At 48.3% G+C, this 21,029-nt stretch overlaps 2 protein-coding genes and 1 long non-coding RNA gene across 7 annotated transcripts; 2 read left to right on the top strand and 1 right to left on the bottom strand.

The window, feature by feature from the left end:
- The first annotated feature begins 2,144 nt into the window (after positions 1 to 2,144).
- On the top strand, positions 2,145 to 7,508 carry LOC147344736 (olfactory receptor 10AC1-like). The gene has a single exon (XM_086373832.1). The coding sequence runs from the start codon at positions 4,974 to 4,976 to the stop codon at positions 5,952 to 5,954; it is 981 nt and encodes a 326-aa protein (XP_086229958.1). The 5' UTR covers positions 2,145 to 4,973; the 3' UTR covers positions 5,955 to 7,508.
- Positions 7,509 to 8,588: 1,080 nt separating this feature from the next.
- LOC147344735 (uncharacterized) lies at positions 8,589 to 18,306 on the bottom strand. The gene is given in 6 exon segments (XM_086373831.1): positions 8,589 to 12,034; positions 12,036 to 12,534; positions 14,146 to 14,241; positions 14,663 to 14,789; positions 17,073 to 17,115; positions 18,148 to 18,306. Coding segments are annotated over 6 exon segments (1,533 nt in total). The 5' UTR covers positions 18,204 to 18,306; the 3' UTR covers positions 8,589 to 11,322.
- LOC147344734 (uncharacterized) lies at positions 12,013 to 18,458 on the top strand. 5 transcript variants are annotated; one of them, XR_015154245.1, is made up of 3 exons: positions 12,013 to 12,119; positions 12,580 to 12,798; positions 18,212 to 18,458. It is a non-coding gene; the product is annotated as an uncharacterized LOC147344734 (long non-coding RNA). The 5 variants fall into 5 exon arrangements; XR_015154244.1 differs by lacking the exon at positions 12,013 to 12,119 and adding an exon at positions 12,163 to 12,301; XR_015154242.1 differs by lacking the exon at positions 12,013 to 12,119 and adding an exon at positions 12,298 to 12,432.
- The last annotated feature ends 2,571 nt before the right edge of the window (positions 18,459 to 21,029 follow it).

Below are 21,029 nucleotides of genomic sequence, written 5' to 3'. Positions count from 1 at the left end.
AAGCTTCTCTTGATGTTCTGGTATTTTTTCCAATGCCACCTGCTATGGCAGAGGCTGCTGTGCCAGACACTTGACATCCATCATGAAAACCATTCTCTGGGGTTGGGGAAGGCTGCTGGGGCTCCCAGAGGCTCAAAACTGTCTCTGGGCTCTCTCCACCGGCGAGACGAGAAGCCTGGTGTGTGTCCTCACACCATCCTGGCTTCAGGAGGACAAAGGAACTAGACCCTGATACCTGGGGGTACTCGGGCCACAGAGAAAAGACGTGACTTGGGCAGCATCACAGAGAGGACTAGAAGGCAGATCTCCCTCCTCTCCCCCCCTACACCCCTGTTATCTGAGCACCGCCCCCCAAAATTGAATGATGAGGCAGAACACGTCCAAAAAGGCATGGCACACAAGTGTGCAAATGGACACACAAACACACGGGTGTAGCTAAGTAAAGCTATATTGATGAGTACACTGGCCTCAGGCCCCTCTAAGATCCATAAAGGGACATTATTATGTTTCCTTTACTGATCCTAAATTAGACTGACCTCTTACAACTTCTTTATGGATTCCTAAAACATCAAAATATCTTTCAAAAAATGGCTCTGCTTGGGAGTAAGAGCATAAGCACAAACTCATCTTTTGATAGAACCATATAGTATCAGAACAGGAAGGAACTTTCAAGACCATCTGGTCCAACTCTGTTATGTTAGGAGTGAGGAAACAGACAAGGACGTGTTGTGACCAGCTTAGTGGATGGTCATGGATTTCATGGTTCACAGCGTGCTGGCTGTTGGTCTGGATTCTATAAAGTGACCTCAGGCAGGAGGAGAGGAAACACTGGTTAGATATGAAGAGACAGCTCAGGGATGCTGGAGTGTCCACATCAGGATCAGCCTGACTGGGTGGTTTGATATGTGTCAACGGATGTCTGCTGTGCTGTTAATGTACTTCATTGCCTTGGAGCAGTGATTGGACCCAGCCAGGTAGGGCTCCTTGGGAAAGATGAGCTTGAATTGGCCTTCAAAGAGGTGACATTTTAAGAATTGGGAGTGTATGGAGAGAGAAGAGGGGAGGAAGAGTGTGTCTCTTGTTGAGATGGCAGGACAGTTGAGTTCAGTTCAGTCATTCAGTCGTGTCCGACTCTTTGCAACCCCATGGACTGCAGCATACAGCTTCCCTGTCCATAACCAACTCTCAGAGCTTACTCAAACCCATGTCCATTGAGTCGGTGATGCCATCCAACCATCTCATCCTCTGTCGTCCCCTTCTCCTCCTGCTTTCAATCTTTCTAAGCATCAGGGTCTTTTCAAATGAGTTAGTCCTTGCATCAGGTGGCCAAAGTATTGGATTTCAGCTTCAGCATCTGTCCTTCCAATGAAAATTCAGGACTGATTTCCTTTAGGATGGACTGGTTGGATCTCCTTGCAGTCCAAGGGACTCTCAAGAGTCTTCTCCAACACCACAGTTCAAAAGCATCAATTCTTGGGCGCTCAGCTTCCTTTATAGTCCAACTTTCATATCCATACTTGACTACTGGAAAAACCATAGCTTTGACTAGATGGACCTTTGCTTTTTAATATGCTGTCTAGATTGGTCATAGCTTTTCTTCCAAGGAGCAAGCGTCTTTTAATTTCATGGCTGCAGTCACCATCTGCAGTGATTTTGGAGCCCCCAAAAATAAAGTGTCTCATCGTTCTCATTGTTTCCTCGAGAGTTTTGCCCAGAGGATGCACTGGTCATAGCAAACACCCTCTTTCAACAACACAAGAGGAGACTCTACACATGGACATCACCAGACGGTTAATACCTAAATCAGATTGATTATATTCTTCACAGCTGAAGATGGAAAGACTCTATAAAGTCAGCAAAAACAAGACCAGGAGCTGACTGTGGCTCAGATCATGAACTCCTTATTGCCAGATTCAGACAAATTGAAGAAAGTAGGGAAAACCACTAGACCATTCAGGTATGACCTAAATCAAATCCCTTATGATTATACAGTGAAAGTGACAAATAGATTCAAGGGATTAGATCTGATAGACAGAGTGCCTGGAGATTCATGACATTATACAGGAGGCATGGATCAAGACCATCCCCAGGAAAAAGAAATACAAAAAAGGCAAAATGAGGAGGCCTTACAAATAGCTGAGAAAAGAAGAGAAGTGAAAGGCAAAGGAGAAAAGGAAAGCTATACCCATTTGAATGCAGAGTTCCAAAGAATATCAAGGAGAAATAAGAAAGCCTTTCTCAGTGATCAATGCAAAGAAATAGAGGAAAACAAGAGTGGGAAGACTAGAGACCTCTTCAAGAAAATTAGAGATACCAAGGGAACATTTCATGCAAAGATGGGCACAATAAAGGACAGAAATGGTATGGACCTAACAGAAGCAGAAGATATAAGAAGAGGTGGCAATAATACACAGAAGAACTGTACAAAAAAAGATCTGCATGACCCAGATAACCGCAATGGTGTGATCACTCACTTAGAGCCAGACATCCTGGAAGGTGAAGTCAAGGGGGCCTTAGGAAGCATCACTACGAACAAAGCTAATGGAGGTGATGGAATTCCAGCTGAGCTATTTCAGATGGCAGAACTGACCCTTTTTGTAAAAAAAATGAGTTATAGTTGCTTTAACATGTTGTGTTAGTTTCTGTTGTACAGCAAAATGAACCAGTTATACATATACATATATCCATACTTTTTTGGATTTCCTTCTCATTTAGATCACCACAGAGCACTGAGTAGAATTCCCTGTGCTATACAGTAGGTTCTCATTAGTTTTTTGTTTTATACATATTAGTGTATATATGTCAATCCAAATCTCTCAAGTCAACCCACCTCCCTTACCCTCTTAGCATCCATACATTTGTTCTCTACATCTGTGTCTCTATTTCTTGCAAACAGGTTCATCTGTACCAATTTTCTAGATCTCACATATATGCATTTTTGTTTGTTTTATGCATTATTGTTTGTTTTATGCATTAATGGTTGTTTTTCTGACTTGACCTTTGGTACCGGGGTGGGGAGATGAACAATGATTCTAGTAGGTTTTGGGGGGGGATGGGGGGCATTGCCCTGATGAAGAGATGACTCATTGGGAAAGATCCTGATGCTGGGAAAGATTGAAGGCAAAAGGACAAGAGGGTGGCAGAGGATAAGATGGTCAGATAGCGTCACCAACTCATCAGTGGACCAAATTCATCAACAGACGTGAAACTGAACAAACTCCAGGAGACAGTGTAGGACAGGGAATCCTGGCGTGCTGCAGTCCACAGGGTCACAAAGAGTTGGACACGACTTAGCAACTGAACAACAATGACAACATTGACCTTGAAGATGATTGACTGCATGGACCCCACCTGAGATGAACCACAACGTGGATTTCAAATGGCCAGGAGCGTTTGCAGAGAGGAGGCCACAGAAGTTGGGGCAAATGGGTGTTGTGAAAAGGGTGGAGACTCTGACTCTCTCTGTCAGAAACCCAGGTTAGGGACGTGGTAGGGACACGGAAGCAAATGTGTGGGAGAAATGAGGCTTGAGTAACTAACTCCATCACTTAACAATTGTTTGGCCCAGCAACAAGGACAACTCGAATCTTTGGTTCCAGGAGGCTGAATTGAGTGGTGTTGCCATAACAGCCGTGGACTGAGAGGATGACACCAAGCCTGCCTGGGGGCCAGGAGTCTTCACCCACATGGGACGTGACTTGTGAGTTCCTCCTTGAAGGAAGAATGGAACCTCCCATCTTTTTTAGGAAGATGATGCCAGGACTCCAGGGCATCCTGAATGAGCAAGACGTGAAGCTGGATGGCACACTGCTGAGGACTTTGTGGACTTAAACCTGAAGGTAAGAAGGGAGAGTTGGTATCCATCCTTTCGAAGGGTCATTCCCATTGGTGGTACAAAAAAGTGGTTAGAAAGACGCAGCCAGGAGCAGGAGGGCCAGGCAGGCTCCATTGGGATCATTCAAGGGAGAGAAAACAGGTGTCCGGGGAGAAAAGATTCTGGAGGCTGTCAGTAGTGCTCAGCAGGGCACGATGCCCTGTTGTACTTGAAGGAGCAGGAGAGGGAATTCACCGGCCATGCCTTCCTGGTTTCCAGTTTCAGTGCTGGACCAGCTCCATCCACAGAAGGAGAGGGAGTTTGGGTCTGAAGTAATGCAGTGAGTTCAGGACTGGTTGGGTTGGAAGTGCTGGTGGAATGCCTAGGGCCTGACGCTAAGAGAAGGGAGTGGGTCGTGAGAGAGATCGGGGACTCACTCAAGTCAGAGAACAGGATGCTGTCGCTCAGGAAGACTCATCACAGTGCAGAGGGGATGGGCCATCTTCCCTGCCTGTTTTATTCCCTGTAACTGCATCAGAGGGAAACCACAGGCCTGGGGCTACCAGGTGTTTGTCCTGAGTCCTGCCAAGAGAAAGGAATGGAAAATAAAGACAACAGAACACAGAGGCTGTGGCAGGTCAGAGAGGAGGACATGAGTCTTACAGCAGGGATCTAGGAGCTGTGACTTCGTGTAAGGGAGGAAGGTGGGGCCTCTGAGAACCGGAGACGTTAATGCTGCTCAGGGTCAGCCGGTGGAAACGGGGGCCGCTTCAGTCTTCTGGTCCAGGGTTCAGCCCCACCATATGAGTTGTCATCACCATAGGCTGGAACCCGGGAGGCTGGCCCCGGGTTACAGATGGTGTGGGATTTAGAAGTCTGGATAGAACCAGAGGGCAGTAGGCAGGTGTGAAGGAGACCCCTGGGTGCATGGAAATGCAGTGGGGCGCAGGAGGCCAGAAGGGAGGGTGGATCGTGGCTCCAAGTGTCTTGACTTACTGGAGGACGTTGGGCTGCAGGAAATGAGGTGGGAAACACTGGGTTGGGGAGAAAGCGCTGCATCCCTAGGGTGGGTGCAGGAAGGGGAAGCAATGGACGGGCCAGGGAAGGCAGTGAGACAAGCCAAGAAGAGAAGGCCCCACTGCTTCTTGCCCAGGTTCTGATGATGAGCCACTGGCCTGAGTCCAACTGGAGCGCCCCATGGGAGTTCGTGATCCTGGGCTTCTCGGGGTGGCCCCCAGAGCTCCGGGCGCTGCTCTTTGCCCTCCTCCTGCCGCTCTATCTGGCCACACTGACGGGGAACCTGCTGATCGTGGGCCTGGCCGTGGTGGACGCCGCCCTGCACACCCCCATGTACTTCTTCCTGGGGGCCCTGTCTGCCGTGGAGGTGGCCTATACACTGGTGCTGACCCCACCCATGCTGGCCGGCTTCCTTCTGCCGCCCGGGGGCCAGGCGGTGGGCCTCTCCACCTGCGCTGCCCAGATGGGCCTCTTTGTGGCACTGGGGGGCTCCGAGTGCCTGTTGCTGGCAGCCATGGCCCTGGACCGCTACCTGGCCATCTGTCACCCCCTTTACTACCCCCAGCTCATGACCATGGGGCTCTGCTGGTGCCTCCTGGCCTGCTGTGGCCTGGGGGGCTCTCTCCTGGCCTTGGGCCTCACCACAGCCATATTCCAGCTGCCCTTCTGCCACGGGGGCCTGGTCAACCACGTCTTCTGTGACCTCCCGGCGGTCTTGGTGCTGGCCTGCGGGGACCGGGACCTGCAGGAGCGCGCCCTGCTGGCGGCCTGCCTGCTGCTGCTGGTGCTGCCGCTGGCCCTCATCCTGCTCTCCTACACCCGGGTGCTGGCGGTCATCCTCGGGGTTGGCGGGGCCACAGGCCGCCGCAAGGCCTTCAGCACCGTGGCGTCCCACCTGACGGTGGCCGTGCTACACTACGGCTGTGCCACGGCCATGTACGCCCGGCCCCCGCGCAGCCGCTCCCTGGAGGAGGACAAGCTAGTCTCGCTCATCTACATCAACCTCACCCCCCTGCTCTACCCGGCCATCTACACACTGCGGAACCGCGATGTGCAGGGGGCGCTGTGGCGGGCCGTGGGCCCCAGGACGCCAGGTGCTGCCCACCAGGCCAATGTCACCTAATGCTGATGCCAGGAGGGGTCTCTTCTGAAATCCCCTCTCCTGGATGGAAACCTCACATTCCAGAACCATCTATGATTCCCCAAGGCCCACTAGACACAACCTGGAGGCAGCAGACAAGGACCCCAAAATCAGGCTCCAGCCTAGTTCTTCTGCTTCTATGGACATTTTGAGTGGATAGATCTCTCTGAGGGGGGTACAGACCTGTGCACTATAGGGCCCTCAATGGCATCCTTTGTCTCTACCCACGTGGCACACAGCACTCCCCTACCCAAGATGTGATGATCCAAAGTGTTGTCACACATTGGCAAACATGCCTTGGGGACAAAGTCATCCCTGGTGGAGAACTACTGCTCTGAGTCATAGCCACACGGTATCTTTGGAAAAGGAGTGAGTACTCACGTAGGAGAAGTCTATGGCAGCACTGTTTATAATAGACAAAAACTAGAAATGATCCACATGTTCATGAACACAGAATAGATACAAACAGCCTGTGGCAGGACTACCCAGGCGGTTCAGTGGTTAAGACTTTGCCTTCCAATGCAGGGGGTGCAGGTTTGATCCCTGGTTGGGGAGCTAAGATCCCACATGCCTTGTGGCCAAAAAACCAAAACATTAATCAGAAGCAATATTATATTAAAAAAACACTTAATAAAGAATTTAAACAATAATCTACATTAAAAAAATGTTTAAAAAACCCAGCCTGTGGCATGTTCATGCAGTGGAATACTACAAACAACAAAAAAGAATGAGGTACTGCTATTGACAAAAAAATGAGAACAACACAGATGTAATAGTGTAAGGAGCAAGACGCAAAGAACACATACTGGATGCTCCCATTTAAGTAAAGGCCAATGACAAGCTCATGTGTGGCTTTTGATGTCGTGGTGGTGGTTAACTGGGGGAAGGGTTTGGGTTGGCAGAGGGCACAGGGAGATTGCCTGGATGCTGGCAACATTCTATATGCCGACTTGGGTGGTGATTCCATGGGTATATGTATGTGCAAAACTTCATCAAGATGCGTCCTTAAGATCTGTGGAGTTTGTTTTATGTGAGATGAACTGCGACTGGTTCAAGGCATTCACCAAAATAAGCTTCAAACTGTCACACTTGTACTCATACTGCTTCGTGCTGCTTTTTTCCATCTATGAAAATCCCTTGTATAATTCAGCAGTAAGTCCCATCATCATACCTGCTGTAGACTGAATGTGTCCCCCCTACCCTGCAATTCACATGTTGAAAACTGCTCCCCATTATTAGTCTGTTATTAGGAGGTGGGGGATCTCTAGAGTTGATGAGGTCATGAGGGTGGAGACCTCACTAATCTCATGAGTCAGATTAGTGCCTTTATGAAAGAGACCCAGGGACTTCCCTGCTGGTCCAGTGGCTAAGGATCCACACTTCCCATACAGGGAGCCCAGGTTCGTCGATCGCTGGTCAGGGAACTAGATTCCACGTGCTGCAACTAAAGATCCCACATGCCGCAATGAAGACCCAATGCAGCCAAATAAGTAAATAAAAATAATTTTAAAATAAAATGTTTTTTTAAAAAAGAGAGAGAGACCCCGAAGAGCTCTGTATTTGTCTTTCTCTGTCTGGCTGACTTCACTTAGTATGATCATCTCTAGATTACAGAAAACAATGTTACCAAAGGGAAAAGCAGAGGGCGGGTGGTGGCGGGGGCAGTGGGGGGTATAAATTAGGAGTTTGGGATTAACAAATACACACCTACTATACATAAGATAGGTAACCAACAAGTACCTACTGTATAGCAGGGGAACTCAATGCAACATTCTGTGATGACCTATAAGGGAAAAGAATCTGAAAAATAGACCTATAACCGAACCACGCTGTTATACACCTGAAACACAACATCGTAAACTGATTTTACTTCAATTTAAAAAAGAGAGGAGGACATGAGGAAGAGACTGAAAAAGAAAGAAAGAAAAAAAAAAAACAAAACGATCTTATGGAAGGGTTCCCTGGCCATCTGTCTGTGCCAGCTCCATTCTTACCTTCTGCTTCTCTGAGGCCAGTGCTCAGGAACCTGAGGCACACAGGAAGCCCCCTCCCACAATTCTTCCCCAAATCCTACAGCTGTGAGGAGGTCCTCACTCCAGAGATGCTGAGGGACGGCCATTCTAACAGCCTGGTGTCTGCAGCTGATCGCTTTCAGTGCATCTCCTGGGACTGGGTTAGTCCCAAGGGCCACCAGCGGGCCTGTTATCCAGGCTGCATGAGATGAGAGTGTTGGCCACCGCCGAGGAAGCCTGGGTCCTTGACAGGGGGTCAAGGGTATTGGAGCTGTATAGATGCTGAGCACGGGTGGCTGCAGCTGCTTTGGAGCCAAGATGAGTCCATGTGGGGAGCCAGCCTGCGTTTGCTAATGGTGGTCCTCCATCCCTGGGTTCTTTTTTTTTTTTTAATATCTATTTCTTTGACTTCACCAGGTCTTAGTTGCAGCATATGGGATTTAGTTCCCTGACCAGGGATTGAACCCGGGCCCCCTGAATTGGGAGCTCGGAGTCTTAGCCACTCGTGGGTCTTTGGCTGAATTCCATGGTGCAGAGTAGCAGCACCTCTTCTCCCCCTCCTGCTGTACAAAGTCTTTCAGAATATTTTGAATCTTGAGACACATCAGGTTTCAATTTTCAGTTTATTTATTTATTGAGAGATAACTGACACATAACATCACATTGGTTTCAGGCATACAATGATTCGAGATTTGTATACATTGAGAAAGTATCACCATAATAGCTCTAGTTAACATCACTTCATGTAGCTGCCAAATTTTATTTTCTAGTAATGAGAATGTTCAAGGTTTACTCTCTTAGCAGCTTTCAAAGATGCAATCCAGTTCCAGATTTTGGCTTCTAATTCTCTATTACCTGCCACTCCCACTCCCCACCCACGATTTGGCCTTAGAGGTGTTACCAAAGGGCTTCCCAGGTGGCACTAGTGGTAAAGAATCCACCTGCCGATGCAGGAGACACAAGAGACTCAGGTTCAATCCCTAGGAAGATCCCGTGGAGGAAGGCATGGCAACCCATGCCAGTATTCTTGCCTGGAGAATCCCATGGACAGAGGAGCCTGGCAGGGTACAATCCCAAAGAGTCACAGCTGAGCAACTGGGTGACACATATTGCCATAAAGGTCTGCAGTGGGCTCCCTGGCAACCAGACTCGTAGGCGGCCGCTTTCCCTCAGGGTGGTCCCATCAGCCCCAGCAGGATTAGGGTCACCCCCACCAGGGCACAGGCTACAGGGTCCCCACAGCTAGGACCTCAGAGCCTGGAACCCATGCTTTGGTGAGTTGGTGGTTCTAGGCACTGAGCACTCCAGCCCTCACCTGTCCCGACAGGACCTTTCGGAAAACCGAGGCCAGCTCTGCTATTAGTCGACAGCTGGGTCTGCGCCTGAAACGGGGCAACACACTACAAGTCTAACATTTGCTGGGGGAGTTTACCCTCTGTGGGGCGGTAACAGGCAGGAGACACACCCCTAGCCCCTCAAACCAGCCCCCAAGAGCAGCGTTCCAGGGGGATTCTGGGGCGCCTGCACTTGGGGGTTGGGAGATGGCAGCACAGGGGGCCCCCCAGATGGAACATCCCAGCTGGGGGAGCCCTGGAGCTCTCACAGCTGAAAGGCATTTCTCCAGTACCCAATTGCAAGACTGTTCCCATTGTCAATTGTTACCATCTTGTTCCCAGGTGTCAAGACTCTGTTAAATTAACACTTGTTAAGGGGCTTCCCTGGTGGCTCAGATGGTAAAGCATCTACCTGCAATGCAGGAGACCCGGGTTTGATCCCTGGGTCAGGAAGATCCCCTGGAGAAGGAAATGGCTACCCAGTCCAGCATTCTTGCCTGGAAAATCCCATGGTCAGAGTAGCCTGATAGGTTACAGCCCATGGAGTCACAAAGAGTCAGACATGACTAAGAGACTTCACTAAGTGGAGCACAGGGTGCAAGACGATGAGTGTGTTGAACAGACCACAGAGAAATTGAAATAGACTCGTTTAACACTCACAGGGCCTGGACTGAGTCCACAGCATGCCTGGAGGGGAGGTCAAGATGGAGTGCAGACAGACTGGACTTGGTACACATGCCTTTATTAGGGCCCACAGGAGACATGCTCTGGGGTTGCTGGGTGAGGACCATATCAGTCAATTCAAACCCACAGAGTAGGGTTCTAATGAGCTCACAGGGTGCCGGCTGAGAGGTGTAAGGCACACAGACATTGGGAGGCAGGCTGCTGATCATAAGGGCTGGAAGTCACACCAGGGACTTATATCTGCTTGTGGCCTATCGCTGCCATTGGGCATGTCCTTGTTTGAGGGGCTACTATTATCAGCTTAAGGTCCCTGCAGCCTCTTGACCAAATATGATGGATGACGAGGCAGCAATACCAGCGAGCAATGTAGCTAAACTCTCAACAGATATACATTGAGTACATCTAGATGTGAATATTTCTAATTACTCAGCTAGGCATATATTGCATGTATATACATATGCATATTTACACATATATACTGCATGCATATATGCATGCTAATGTATGTCTTTTGTTAAATCTGAGCCAATACATATTTGAAGTCTCACTTTTCTTTTAGTGGAACGTTTTTCACTTTAGATGGTCCACTATAATGCCAGAAAAGGGAGCCCCAACCTTGCACATTTAACATGACTTATGAACTAGATGACAGAGATGAGGGTACCTCATGAAGTTGCTGGCTTCCTGATCCAAGGGGTGCTCTGTAATATCTGCCAGCAAACAAAAAACCAAATGGTATGTGGTACTGTGTATAGACTTCTGGTTGAGTAGTAAATTTGGAATGTTCCAGTTATAACATATATTAAAGACAAAAGGGTGTAATTAGTGTGGAAACTCTTGATAGATGTCATCCTCCATATTATGGTATCTACATCTACAAGTTCACAATTGTGTTCAAATATAAATGCAATTCAAAAATAAGTAAAATTATTTTTATGGAACATGTCCAGGAACATAGCCCCTGTATACCCCTGGGATTGTTCTGTGCCTCATTCAGCCTTATTCAATATGCTGTCTTAACAGTTTAACTTATTCATTGACTTCAGAGCTCAACAGCCATAGTTACTATGAGACATAGATACACTTCATAATTAAGTTTATCCTGTAAGACTAAATCCCTCTACAGAGTCATTACCCTTCTTAGTTTTAAGAGAATAAGCTTTTCAGTACTTCCCTGGTGGGTCCAGTGGTTAAGATTCTGCACTTCCAATGCAGGACATACGATTTTGATCCCTGGTCAGGCAACTAAGATCCTACATGCCATGGTGGTGTGGCAAAAAGATTTAAAATTTTAAAAAATAATAAGCTTTTCCTGATTCTCTAAATTGTTAGGGTTTTACTTTGGTATGACGCTCTGCCCGCAGTTAGCCCTGGACTTCCCGGCGAAGGGTTTTCCACCTTCACAAAGTCCACAGGGTCTTCATTCCTCAGTGTGCTGGGAATTCGTGATGAAAGCCTTGTCTCACCCTGTCCATACAGCTTCTCCCGGGTGTGAATCCTGTGGTGTCGGAGGAGGTTTGCCTCCTGGGCGAAGGTCTTCCCGCAGGCAGAGCACTCGTAGGGCCTCCTGCCCATGTGGGTCCTCTCGTGGATGAGGAGGCAAGAGTTCTGCAAGAAGGCCTTGGCGCACTGGTAGGGTTTCTCTCCCGTGTGCATCCTCTGATGGAGGATGAGGTGCGACTTCCGGAAGAAGGCCTTGCTGCACCGCCCGCACCCGTAGGGCTTCTCCCGGGCGTGCGCTCTCTGATGGATGATCAGGCAGGACATCTGGGACGAGTACTTCCCACACTCTGGGCAACCGTAGGGCTTCTCTCCCGTGTGACATCTGTGGTATTCGATGAGGCGCGACTTGTGGGAGAAGATCTCCTCACAGCCGGAACACTTGAAAGGCTTCTCTCCAGTCAGAACGGTCTGGGGGATGCGCAAGTTCGTCTCCCCTAAGAGCTTTCTAAGGCATTTCCTGTTTCGGCGGCGTTTCGGGTCCGTCAGATTTCCCGGATGTTTGCCGGGGCGGACCGCCTCCCCCCCGGAACTTCCGCCCTGAGGGTGGCTGTTCCCTGTGGACTCTGTGACGGGCAATGAGTCTTGACTTGTGGGAGAGGCCCTTCCCGCCTGCGGTGCGTTTGCGGGGTTCCTCGTTACTGTGGGCTCCTTGGTCGGCATGAAGGGCTTGGGCACGGCTTACGGCTTCTCGGCACCGGTTACAGTGGCGTGGGCGCGCCCCGGCACGGGGAGGGTCCAGCTTCGAGTAGAGAAACAGGTTCCCCTGTGCATCGTATTCGAACCTCCTCCTCGCAAGGTACGCGCTGGGAGTGACAGTGACGTCCGCCTTGCCCGGCAAGGCGGCGCCGCACGACTCACACCGTGGGGCCTGTTGTTCTGAAGGCACGACGTCTGTGTCCTGAGAGGTGTTTTTTCCAACCGTGTTAGGTGCGTGGTGCCCTTCCGGGGTCAGTTGTTTCTTGTCTGGGAGTTCTACTTGCTTCAGAGGTTCCTCTCCGTGTTCCCGTTGCCTATCAACTTGGGAAACTTCTAGGAAAAAAAACAACAAGGTCACAGACGTGTTTATCTTTCCAGGAGCACCATGAAAGTGTTAGTCACTCAGTCGTGTCCGACTCTGCCACCCCATGGACGACCGTAGTTCACCCGACTCCTCTGTCCAAGGATTCTCCAGGCAAGAACACTGGAGTTGGTTGCTGTTCCCTTCCCCAGGGGATCTTCCCGACCCAGGGGTCGAACCTTGGTCTCTTGCATTGCAAGCAGTTTCTTTACCAACTGAGCCTTCAGGAGCACACGGTAGGACTAAACTATTTCAGAAACGTTTGGGAAAAAATAAAAAGTAAAACTTTTTTTAAAAAGTAGTGTTTGGAAGGAGGATTAACTGTGGTTTCAAACCTGAGTGCCCATATTAAATTATGATAATCCTATTCCTACTACACACACTTCCTACTCCCTTGGCTGATCTTTCCCAGCAGAATTTTCTGGGCTGGGACCAGCCAGGGGCATTTTTAAAGCTTCCCCAGTGATTCTGCTGCACACCCCTGATTAAAAACAACCACCCTGAATGGATACTTGAGAAAGGATCCTTGTCCTAGAAGGGAGAAAGGGTTAGTTGATATACATTATGTGTATCCTGCAGAAACAAGGGTGAATAAAACAAAGGCTCGGCTCCCCATGGGAATACACTGAGATGGGGGAAAAGCTTTAGTTATAACCTATCGGGCAAAATGGGGACAGGTTATCATTACATACATGGTCTTGAAAGATGAATTTAAAGTCACATAAAAGATAGCAAATACATTTTTTGAGGCATTTCAAAGTGAAGCAGAGAAAACTATTTTAGAAAACTAAAATAAAAATGAGTGGTACAGGAATTCTCTGGCAGTCCAGTGGTGAAGACTCTGCTTCCACTGCAGGGGGCATGGGTTTGATCCCTGATCTGGGGACTAAGATCCTGCATGCCACACATCATGGCCAAAAAAAAAAAATGCTGCTGCTGCTACGTCGTTTCAGTCGTGTCCAATTCTGTGCGACCCCATAGACGGCAGCCCACCAAAGCTCCCCCGTCCATGGGATTCTCCAGGCAAGAATACTGGAGTGGGTTGCCATTTCCTTCTCCAGTGCATGAAAGTGAAAAGTGAAAGTGAAGTCGCTCAGTCGTGCCCGACTCTTAGCGACCCCATGGACTGCAGCCCACCAGGCTCCTCCGTCCATGGGATTTTCCAGGCAAGAGCACTGGAGTGGGGTGCCATTGCCTTCTCCTAAAATACGGCAAATCTACACATATCTGAGAGCTTGAGAAAGCCTGTGTCATAACCAGGGAAAGTGTAAGCCTAAAGATTCTAGAGAAAGACTGAGAAGGCAAGGTCTTAGAAGAGGGTGGCAGAGTAGAAAGAAATAATAAATTTTAAAAGAATGTCTTTCTCTAAAATCCATGGGAGGGTAAGTGATCATGCAGTGACGTGATGGGTACAGGTAGCAGAAATCATTTGGGCATCTCAAGGTCTTCGGCCAGCTGTCCACAGTTCCTTGCAAAGATTCAAGGCTTTTAACACAGTTGCCTGAAATAAAAATCAGAGATTCTGCTTTGTGACCTTCTGAGACCCCAATGTCTTCTGTCCCCCTGCACACTGGTTCTCTCACCTGGAAAGCTCCATCTCAGGATCTCTTCCTCTTCCATCCACGGCTCTTGCCCCTGCTCCAACCTGGAGATCACAGCTGGTTTGGTGACTTGACATCCTGTTCACGAGAAACAGTTACAACATTTATCCTGAGGGACTTCCCTAGCGGTCCAGTGGTCAAGACTCCATGCCGCCAATGCAGGGAGATGGGTTTGATCCCTGGTTATGGAACTAAGATCCCACATGCCTTGTGGCATGGCCAAAAGATTATTTTTAAAAAGAGTTTTATGCTGAGCCATCTGGGACACCCAAGGAAGCTGAAGGCTCAGGCCGCACAATGAATATTTACCTCTCAGCCAAAGAATAGCTGTTTCACTTGGGAGGAAAATTCACCAATAATCCAGGTGAGATTAGAACAGGACTTGTTGATGACTGAAACCCCAGGACAAACATTTTGAGTACTTAAGGGGTCTTATGTAACTGGAAAGGAAGGAACTCAGACATAAGCAGGGGTGGGGGGAACTGGAAACCTTCCTCACCCACGGAGACCAGGTGGCTGTAGTTCTCCAGCATCACATCCCGGTACAGGGTCTTCTGTGTAGGGTCCAGCTCCTGCCACTCCTTACGGGTGAAGCCCACAGCCACGTCTCTGAATGACAAGGACCCCTGGAACAGCACATTCCTGATTAATCTGGAGTGCTCGGCACAGGGTATTATGGCAGAGGTGTAGAGGAGACAGATCTTACCACCTTCAGAGGGCAGGTTTCCCCATGTTCAGTTACATAGGAAGCTTAGCATGCCCCTAACTTGGTACTGCATTTTGTGGGAGAGAAAAAAAAATCATTAGAAAGTGTCTGCCTTCTGGATCTCTATTCATCCATCCATCCTTCCATTTAGAGAGCAAGCATCGGTGGGGGACCAGGTATGTTACTGGTGTTCTGCATGATGCTTGGGGTTGAAAGCTGAATGCCACAGTGCTCCTGTTCAAGGGCTCTTGTTGCCTGGTGGTATGAGATGAATGTAAGAGACTGCTGTATGGTAACAATACACTGAAGGCTATGATGTAAGGACATTTAAGTACAGGACACGAAGACAGCAGCCAGATTCAACATCCTGATGTTAAGCTTCATTGGCGTTTGTAGATGAGCAGAATCATGAAAAATAAAGTGTGTTCTGATGTTGGAAAGATATTCCTATCAAGAAGCATGACCCAAGAAGTCATGGGGAAATTTTGTAGGAAGTAGGAATAAATTGGGAATGATAGTGTAAAGGTGTGTGTATAAGGGGGATATTTTGGGGGGTGGCGGGCGGAGGGATCAGATCATGGAACAAATGACGTTTTTTTTCCTGCAAGCAAGAGGGTCTCCATCACAGCACTTAAGAAGGGGAGCTACAAAAGACAATCTGATGTAGATGATTGCTGTATCATGAGGTAGGAATCACGGAGAGAATAAATAAAATTCAGGCACAGTTATAATCATCAACATGAGATACAGGCAAAGTTAAGGTGGTAACAAGAGGAAAGCAGAGAAAGGAGTCCATGTATACAGGTATAGTTTTCATTCTTTTTTAATTTTTAAAATTTGTTGACTGCACTGCGTGGTATGTGGGATCTTAGGTTCCTGACCAGGGATGGAACCTGTACCCCCTGCATTGGAAGCATAGTCTTAACCACTGGACCAAGGAAGCTCCAGTTTTCATCCTTTTTAAATATCACATCTTCAAAACTTGGTGTGTATTTTCCACTTAAAGTACATCTCATTTAGAGACAGTTTTCAATTTCACTTTGGTGAAATATAGTCCTATGAAAACAAAGTTGTGTTTCCTGAAAAACTATTTTTTTCTGTGGCAGAATTCGTAAATGTGTGCTGTGGGAGCCCTATTTCTGGTCATGGGGATAAGTTGATATGAGAAAAGGAGTCATGGAAACAAGGGAGACCCCTAGTGAGGTCTGGGTCCCTGGGCAGAACGTTCCAAGTCCTAGTGGCACGCCTGCTCTTCCCACAGCTTGGGGTGCTGCCTCGAGCCTGTCTTTGTCCTCAACTAGCTCTGGGTCTCAGGCTTTGTAACTTCCGGGACTCTGACCAGCATCCTTGGAGCGTGGGGTAAAGAGGGAGGCCCTTTAGGACTGGAGGCATTTGACGGTGACCGGCAATAGAATACATGATGTCATGATGTCTGAAGAAAGATATGGATGGCCACTGAGAAAGGACACAAATGGGTGGGGTTAAGGGCAGTGGCTGAGGTTAAAGTCACAGAGAGAGGAGGCAGGATAGCTCAGACCATCTCCCCCGCCCCTGCTGAAGCTTGGAGCTGTTCAGGCTCTATCTGTGTCCAGAATTATCAGAAACAGCAGTTCAAAGAACATACCACTCATCCGTTTGTTCCTCTGGGTCATGGAGTGTTTTATCTAGGTCAGTGTGAACCCTAACAAGGCTGTTTATGTAGACCTGAGTATTCTGACTCCCTGCAACAACTGTAATCACAGAATTTCTATATTGATATAGTACATACTTGATACTGTGAGGGCAGGGGAAACTCACAGGAGATCTGCTGTTGCATTTATTTGAATGTTGTTGTTATTGAGGACCCTGCCTATTACATCTGACGTGTGAAGACCCATCACATAAATGTCTAAATACCCTGGAAAGCTTTATGTTCCCTGAGAGGGTGATATGTCTGTCCCAGACAACACAAGTCATGTATTGGATGGAATCTGTCTTCTTAAAGTGACAGACACGTCGGACGCAAGTTTAGAGGGCAGCTAATAACCAGCAGCCTGTGTAGTGTGCCTGCCCTGCCCTCCCCGTGGCCTTGATCTTCCAGTATCTTCCTGTTTTCACTGGTCCTGATTTCTGTTGGCATTGTGTTTTACTGGACGAATTCTTTTAAGCATCCTGAAGTCCACGGGAAAACGAAAAGCACGGTGTAAACAAGTGCCACACTCACCTGGCCCATGGTCCTTCCTTGCGGGTCTAGGAAAAGCAGACACCTGTGGAGGCAGAGATCGGGGTGGGGAGGAGAGGACATGAGAGGCCAGCCTTGGCTCCAGCCTCAGAATCAACTGCTCTAACACCCCAGCCACAGGGTGGCAGGGGCTCCTCCCAAGAACCCCGTTTATCAGAGCAAAGCCTTCACCTTGGAATGTGATGGGGACCTGACCTTGAGGTTTGAATTTGAACTCTTCTTCTGCTTAACAGAATATACATCTCTGCGTCGCAGTCATCACCATGCAGTTTACTACCCTCCCCTGCCATCACCCAGAAATTTAACTCATAGAAATTTATTCTGCAGAAACAGTCATGAGTTTGGGCAAAGATTTAGCGGCCAAGATATTTATTACAATTTGGTAAAACTCCAAAAAAGCAGACATAACTAAATATCCAACTATAGAGTACTAATTAAATGAATATACCACAGCCAAAGGGAAATAAACATGATGTAGCTAATAAAATCATAGAAGACTATTTATGATAGTATACTGGCAACTGAAAAAGGTGGTTGAAAGCATCTTGAACTCTCTCTCTGTCTCCCCCGCACCCCACACACACAGAATAATCTCTGAAATGATGTAGGACAAAATGCAAGTAGTAGTTAGCTTTGTATAGTTGGATAACAACCATTTTTACCTTTTTCTTTTTACTTTGATGAATTTTCTAAGCTTTTCTATGACAAACAGGCATTTCGTATATCATCATATCTTTTAAATTATTATTCTAAAAATATCTGTAGCCTACTAATCTCCTAACCCAAAGCTTGTATCACCGGGTGTTGAGGAAATCCACAGGGAAAAAATGGAAATGGATACTAGAAGGCAGAGTCCATTCAGTATCACTCAGCCAAGCAACTGGAAGTCTATTAACCTGGGGTGCTTGGTTCTATCTGTGGATCCTGCTACATTTTGTTCGGTTCTCCTCTCATGGCTGCAGTTTGTCAACAGTCACTTTTATTACTGAGACCTGTCCTGGCTCAACTGTGCTGACTCCTGCACAGGAAATGGTCCTGGTCAGGCTCTGCCACTTACCAAATACGGGACAAGATCTGATGGCTTCTCCTGAGCCCTCCTCCTCCTTTCCTCATTTTCCCAGGGAACAGGAACACGAAGGTTCAGGAGCAGATTTACTGTGGCTGGAAGCATCAACTGGACCCCACACCTATCTCTCTCCTGGTGCTACGTATGTTCCTACTCAGGACAGAGACACACTGGAGTTTGATCCAAGAATTCTGCAGAGATACTAAAACTCTAGAATGACAGGAAACTCCATAAAGAATTCTGAGGGTGTTTTTTTTTTTTTTTTTTAATAAATAAATGGAGGCTACTGAACTGCTGAAAAATAAGAGAATGGTTGATAAATTATGATACAAATTAAAGCATGCTAAAGCTATGAATCAACATAAAATAGTATAAATATTTGAGATGGAATGATCTTCCAACAATACCAGCAAGTGGAAAAAAGCAGGGCACATAGCATGTGATTCAGAGATGGGTAACAGAGGAGGAAGGCAGAGGTCCGATGATGCAGCAGAAATCGAGGAATGCCACGGCCGGCCGGCAAGCCTCCAGGAGCTTGGAGAGAGGCCTGGGGCAGGTCCCGCTGGCCTCCAGCGCTGGGCAAGATTCAGCGTCTGTTGTGTAAGCCACTAGGCTTGCGATGCTTTGTGATGGCAGCCCCAGGAAGCCCACTGGGAAAGGCAGGCAGGACCATCTGGGTCAAAAGCCTGGGTCAGAAACCCTCTATGCTCTGTGGCCTGTGACCTGCTACCCCATTTCCTGCTTCTTTATCATAGAATGGGTTTTCATAAACACATCAAGAAAAAACTTCTGTAGAAAACAGGCAAAATGTTAACAGTGGTTACCTTTGCATCATAGGATTTGTTTTCTAAGTTTTTCAACAGTAAAATGCGCTCATTGTTTAAAACTTACGTATTTCATAAAAATTTACATGTGTCATCTTACTGGGTCCTCTCTCCATGACCTCCTATCAGAGTCCTGCACCCAGAGGAGCTGAAATCCCTGAGACAGTCTGAAGGGGTGGAGAGTGGGGAGGGGCAGTGTTTAGCAAGGGCGCCGCCAGGCCTCCTCCGGACAGGAGCCCTGGGTGCTAGTGCTGGCTCGGCCTCTAGTGAGCTGGGTGGCTCTGAACACCCCTCTCATGCCTATTTCCTTTCGTCTTTAACAGGAGAAGGAAAAACGAAATACATTTAAGAAAGCAAAGTCTGGGCCTTGACTCAACTAGGAGGGAAGGTTATGGGTCACGAGAAGTCAGGTATGGAGGTGACATCAGATGACAAGCTAGAAATCTAGCTGGATGGACAGCAGACAATGAAGTAAACGCAGATAAGTGGAGAGAAATTGGTGGCTGGGGTGGGAGGGGGGTGGGTTGTCACTCTCAGAACCATGGGAGGCCCTTCCCTCCAAGTTCATGCTTCTCACACGCTAAGGCAGGAGACCCCCTCTCCTCCTGGAAATCTTCCCCCCAGACCGAATCCTAGGTGATCCCCTAAGGCAATGACATCACCCAATTCTGCCTGCAAGAGGGTCCCAGGCTGCTCTTAGGGGCCCTTTTCAGGGTTCAGCGGCTGCCCCACATGGTGAGCCTCCAACTTCAGCCCTAAGCTACCAAGTGGGATAATAAGGGGATCCCTCAAAAAAAAAAAAAGGGGATCCCTCTTTCCAAGGAGAAGGCTGCTCCCTGGGTCACCTTTCTTAGAGTTATTCTAATTTGGGACGCCTGGCATTTGAGGCCTGGGGCATGTTCTGAGCACTAAAGCTCTGCTCTCCTGCTGAGAACTTACCGTCAGCTGGAGGCTCAGCTCTGGCCTCCGAGACTCTCTAGTGGTAGAAACAAGCTTGACTATGCAGACAGGACCAAGCCGCCTTGGCTACAGTCCGATTCTAAGCCTTTGCAAAGACACTAAGAAAACCTGGAAATAAACAAATGAGGTGGTGAGACTCATGTAAAAACATCAGCAGGACACTTCATCTCTGAGTTGGCAATGGATGGGGGCAGGAGAGGAGAGACATGAAAGGGAGGACCCCAGGAGCCCGGCCATCGTCTCTGGCTTTGGAGGTAGGTGTGAGTGTGAGAAGATGCTGAGGGACGACCTCAGCCCAGAGCAGGCAGCAGGGCAGGGTTTCCAGCCCAGACGGCCAGAAACCCACTTCCCCTGACTCTGCATACCAGGAGCGGACTCTCCCCAGAAGCCCCGGAGAAGAGGCCAGCCTGTCCAGCATCTTGATTTTGTTTTGGAAACCCGAGCAGAGTGCATGGCCATTCCACCGGGTCATGTGGCCTCAGAACTGTGAGCTACTCTAAATCACTGAATTGGTGGTGATCTGTGACAGATAGAGAGGAGGAACACAGGGAGGAGCTGGAGATCACACAGAGACTCCCCTGGGCCAGAGGAGGGCAGTGGGAACACAGGAAGCCCCATCCTTCCAGAAATTTCTCTCCTGAAGAACAAAAGTCCTATGTTGCTGGAGGAAGGGTTAGTAAAACCCTTTTGTTGCACCCAGATCATGGGTAATACCTACCACATGTGGCAGGAAGAAGCAGCAGCAGGAAAAGAAAACCCTATCCCTGTGGGCGAGGGGCAGAAATAGGTCCTAGGCTCAGACTATTAGCACCTCCTACTGTTACTGAAACACAAGTCCTTGCCCTCAACACACAATGAGGCAAACAATCCCAAAGTGTCAAGAGTTTGGAACTGAGGAAGCCCCGGAGAAGAGTCATTCAAGAAGATGGGTGGCTTATGCCTTAAAAACCCCAAACTCCTCAAAAGCTCTCAGCAAAGCCCTTTCCTAGGAAAGGTGAGGAAGGAGCACGGTTAGTTGATGCAGACTTCTCGGCATCACATCCTTTGTCCTTGAGGTCAGGTAACCATGTTCCTCTAAGTCTCTAACAA

This window comes from Bos grunniens, chromosome 25 (genome assembly GCF_055505025.1).
Source record: "Bos grunniens cultivar Pamir isolate PY7600 chromosome 25, Bosgru_T2T1.0, whole genome shotgun sequence".
Taxonomy (NCBI): Eukaryota; Metazoa; Chordata; class Mammalia; order Artiodactyla; family Bovidae; genus Bos; species Bos grunniens.
This window is presented reverse-complemented; position numbering and strand designations above follow the sequence as displayed.

What these genes read in the sequence shown, in the direction of transcription:
- LOC147344736 (XM_086373832.1), top strand. Translation starts at nt 4,974, where the DNA reads ATGATGAGCCACTGGCCTGAGTCCAACTGGAGCGCCCCATGGGAGTTC.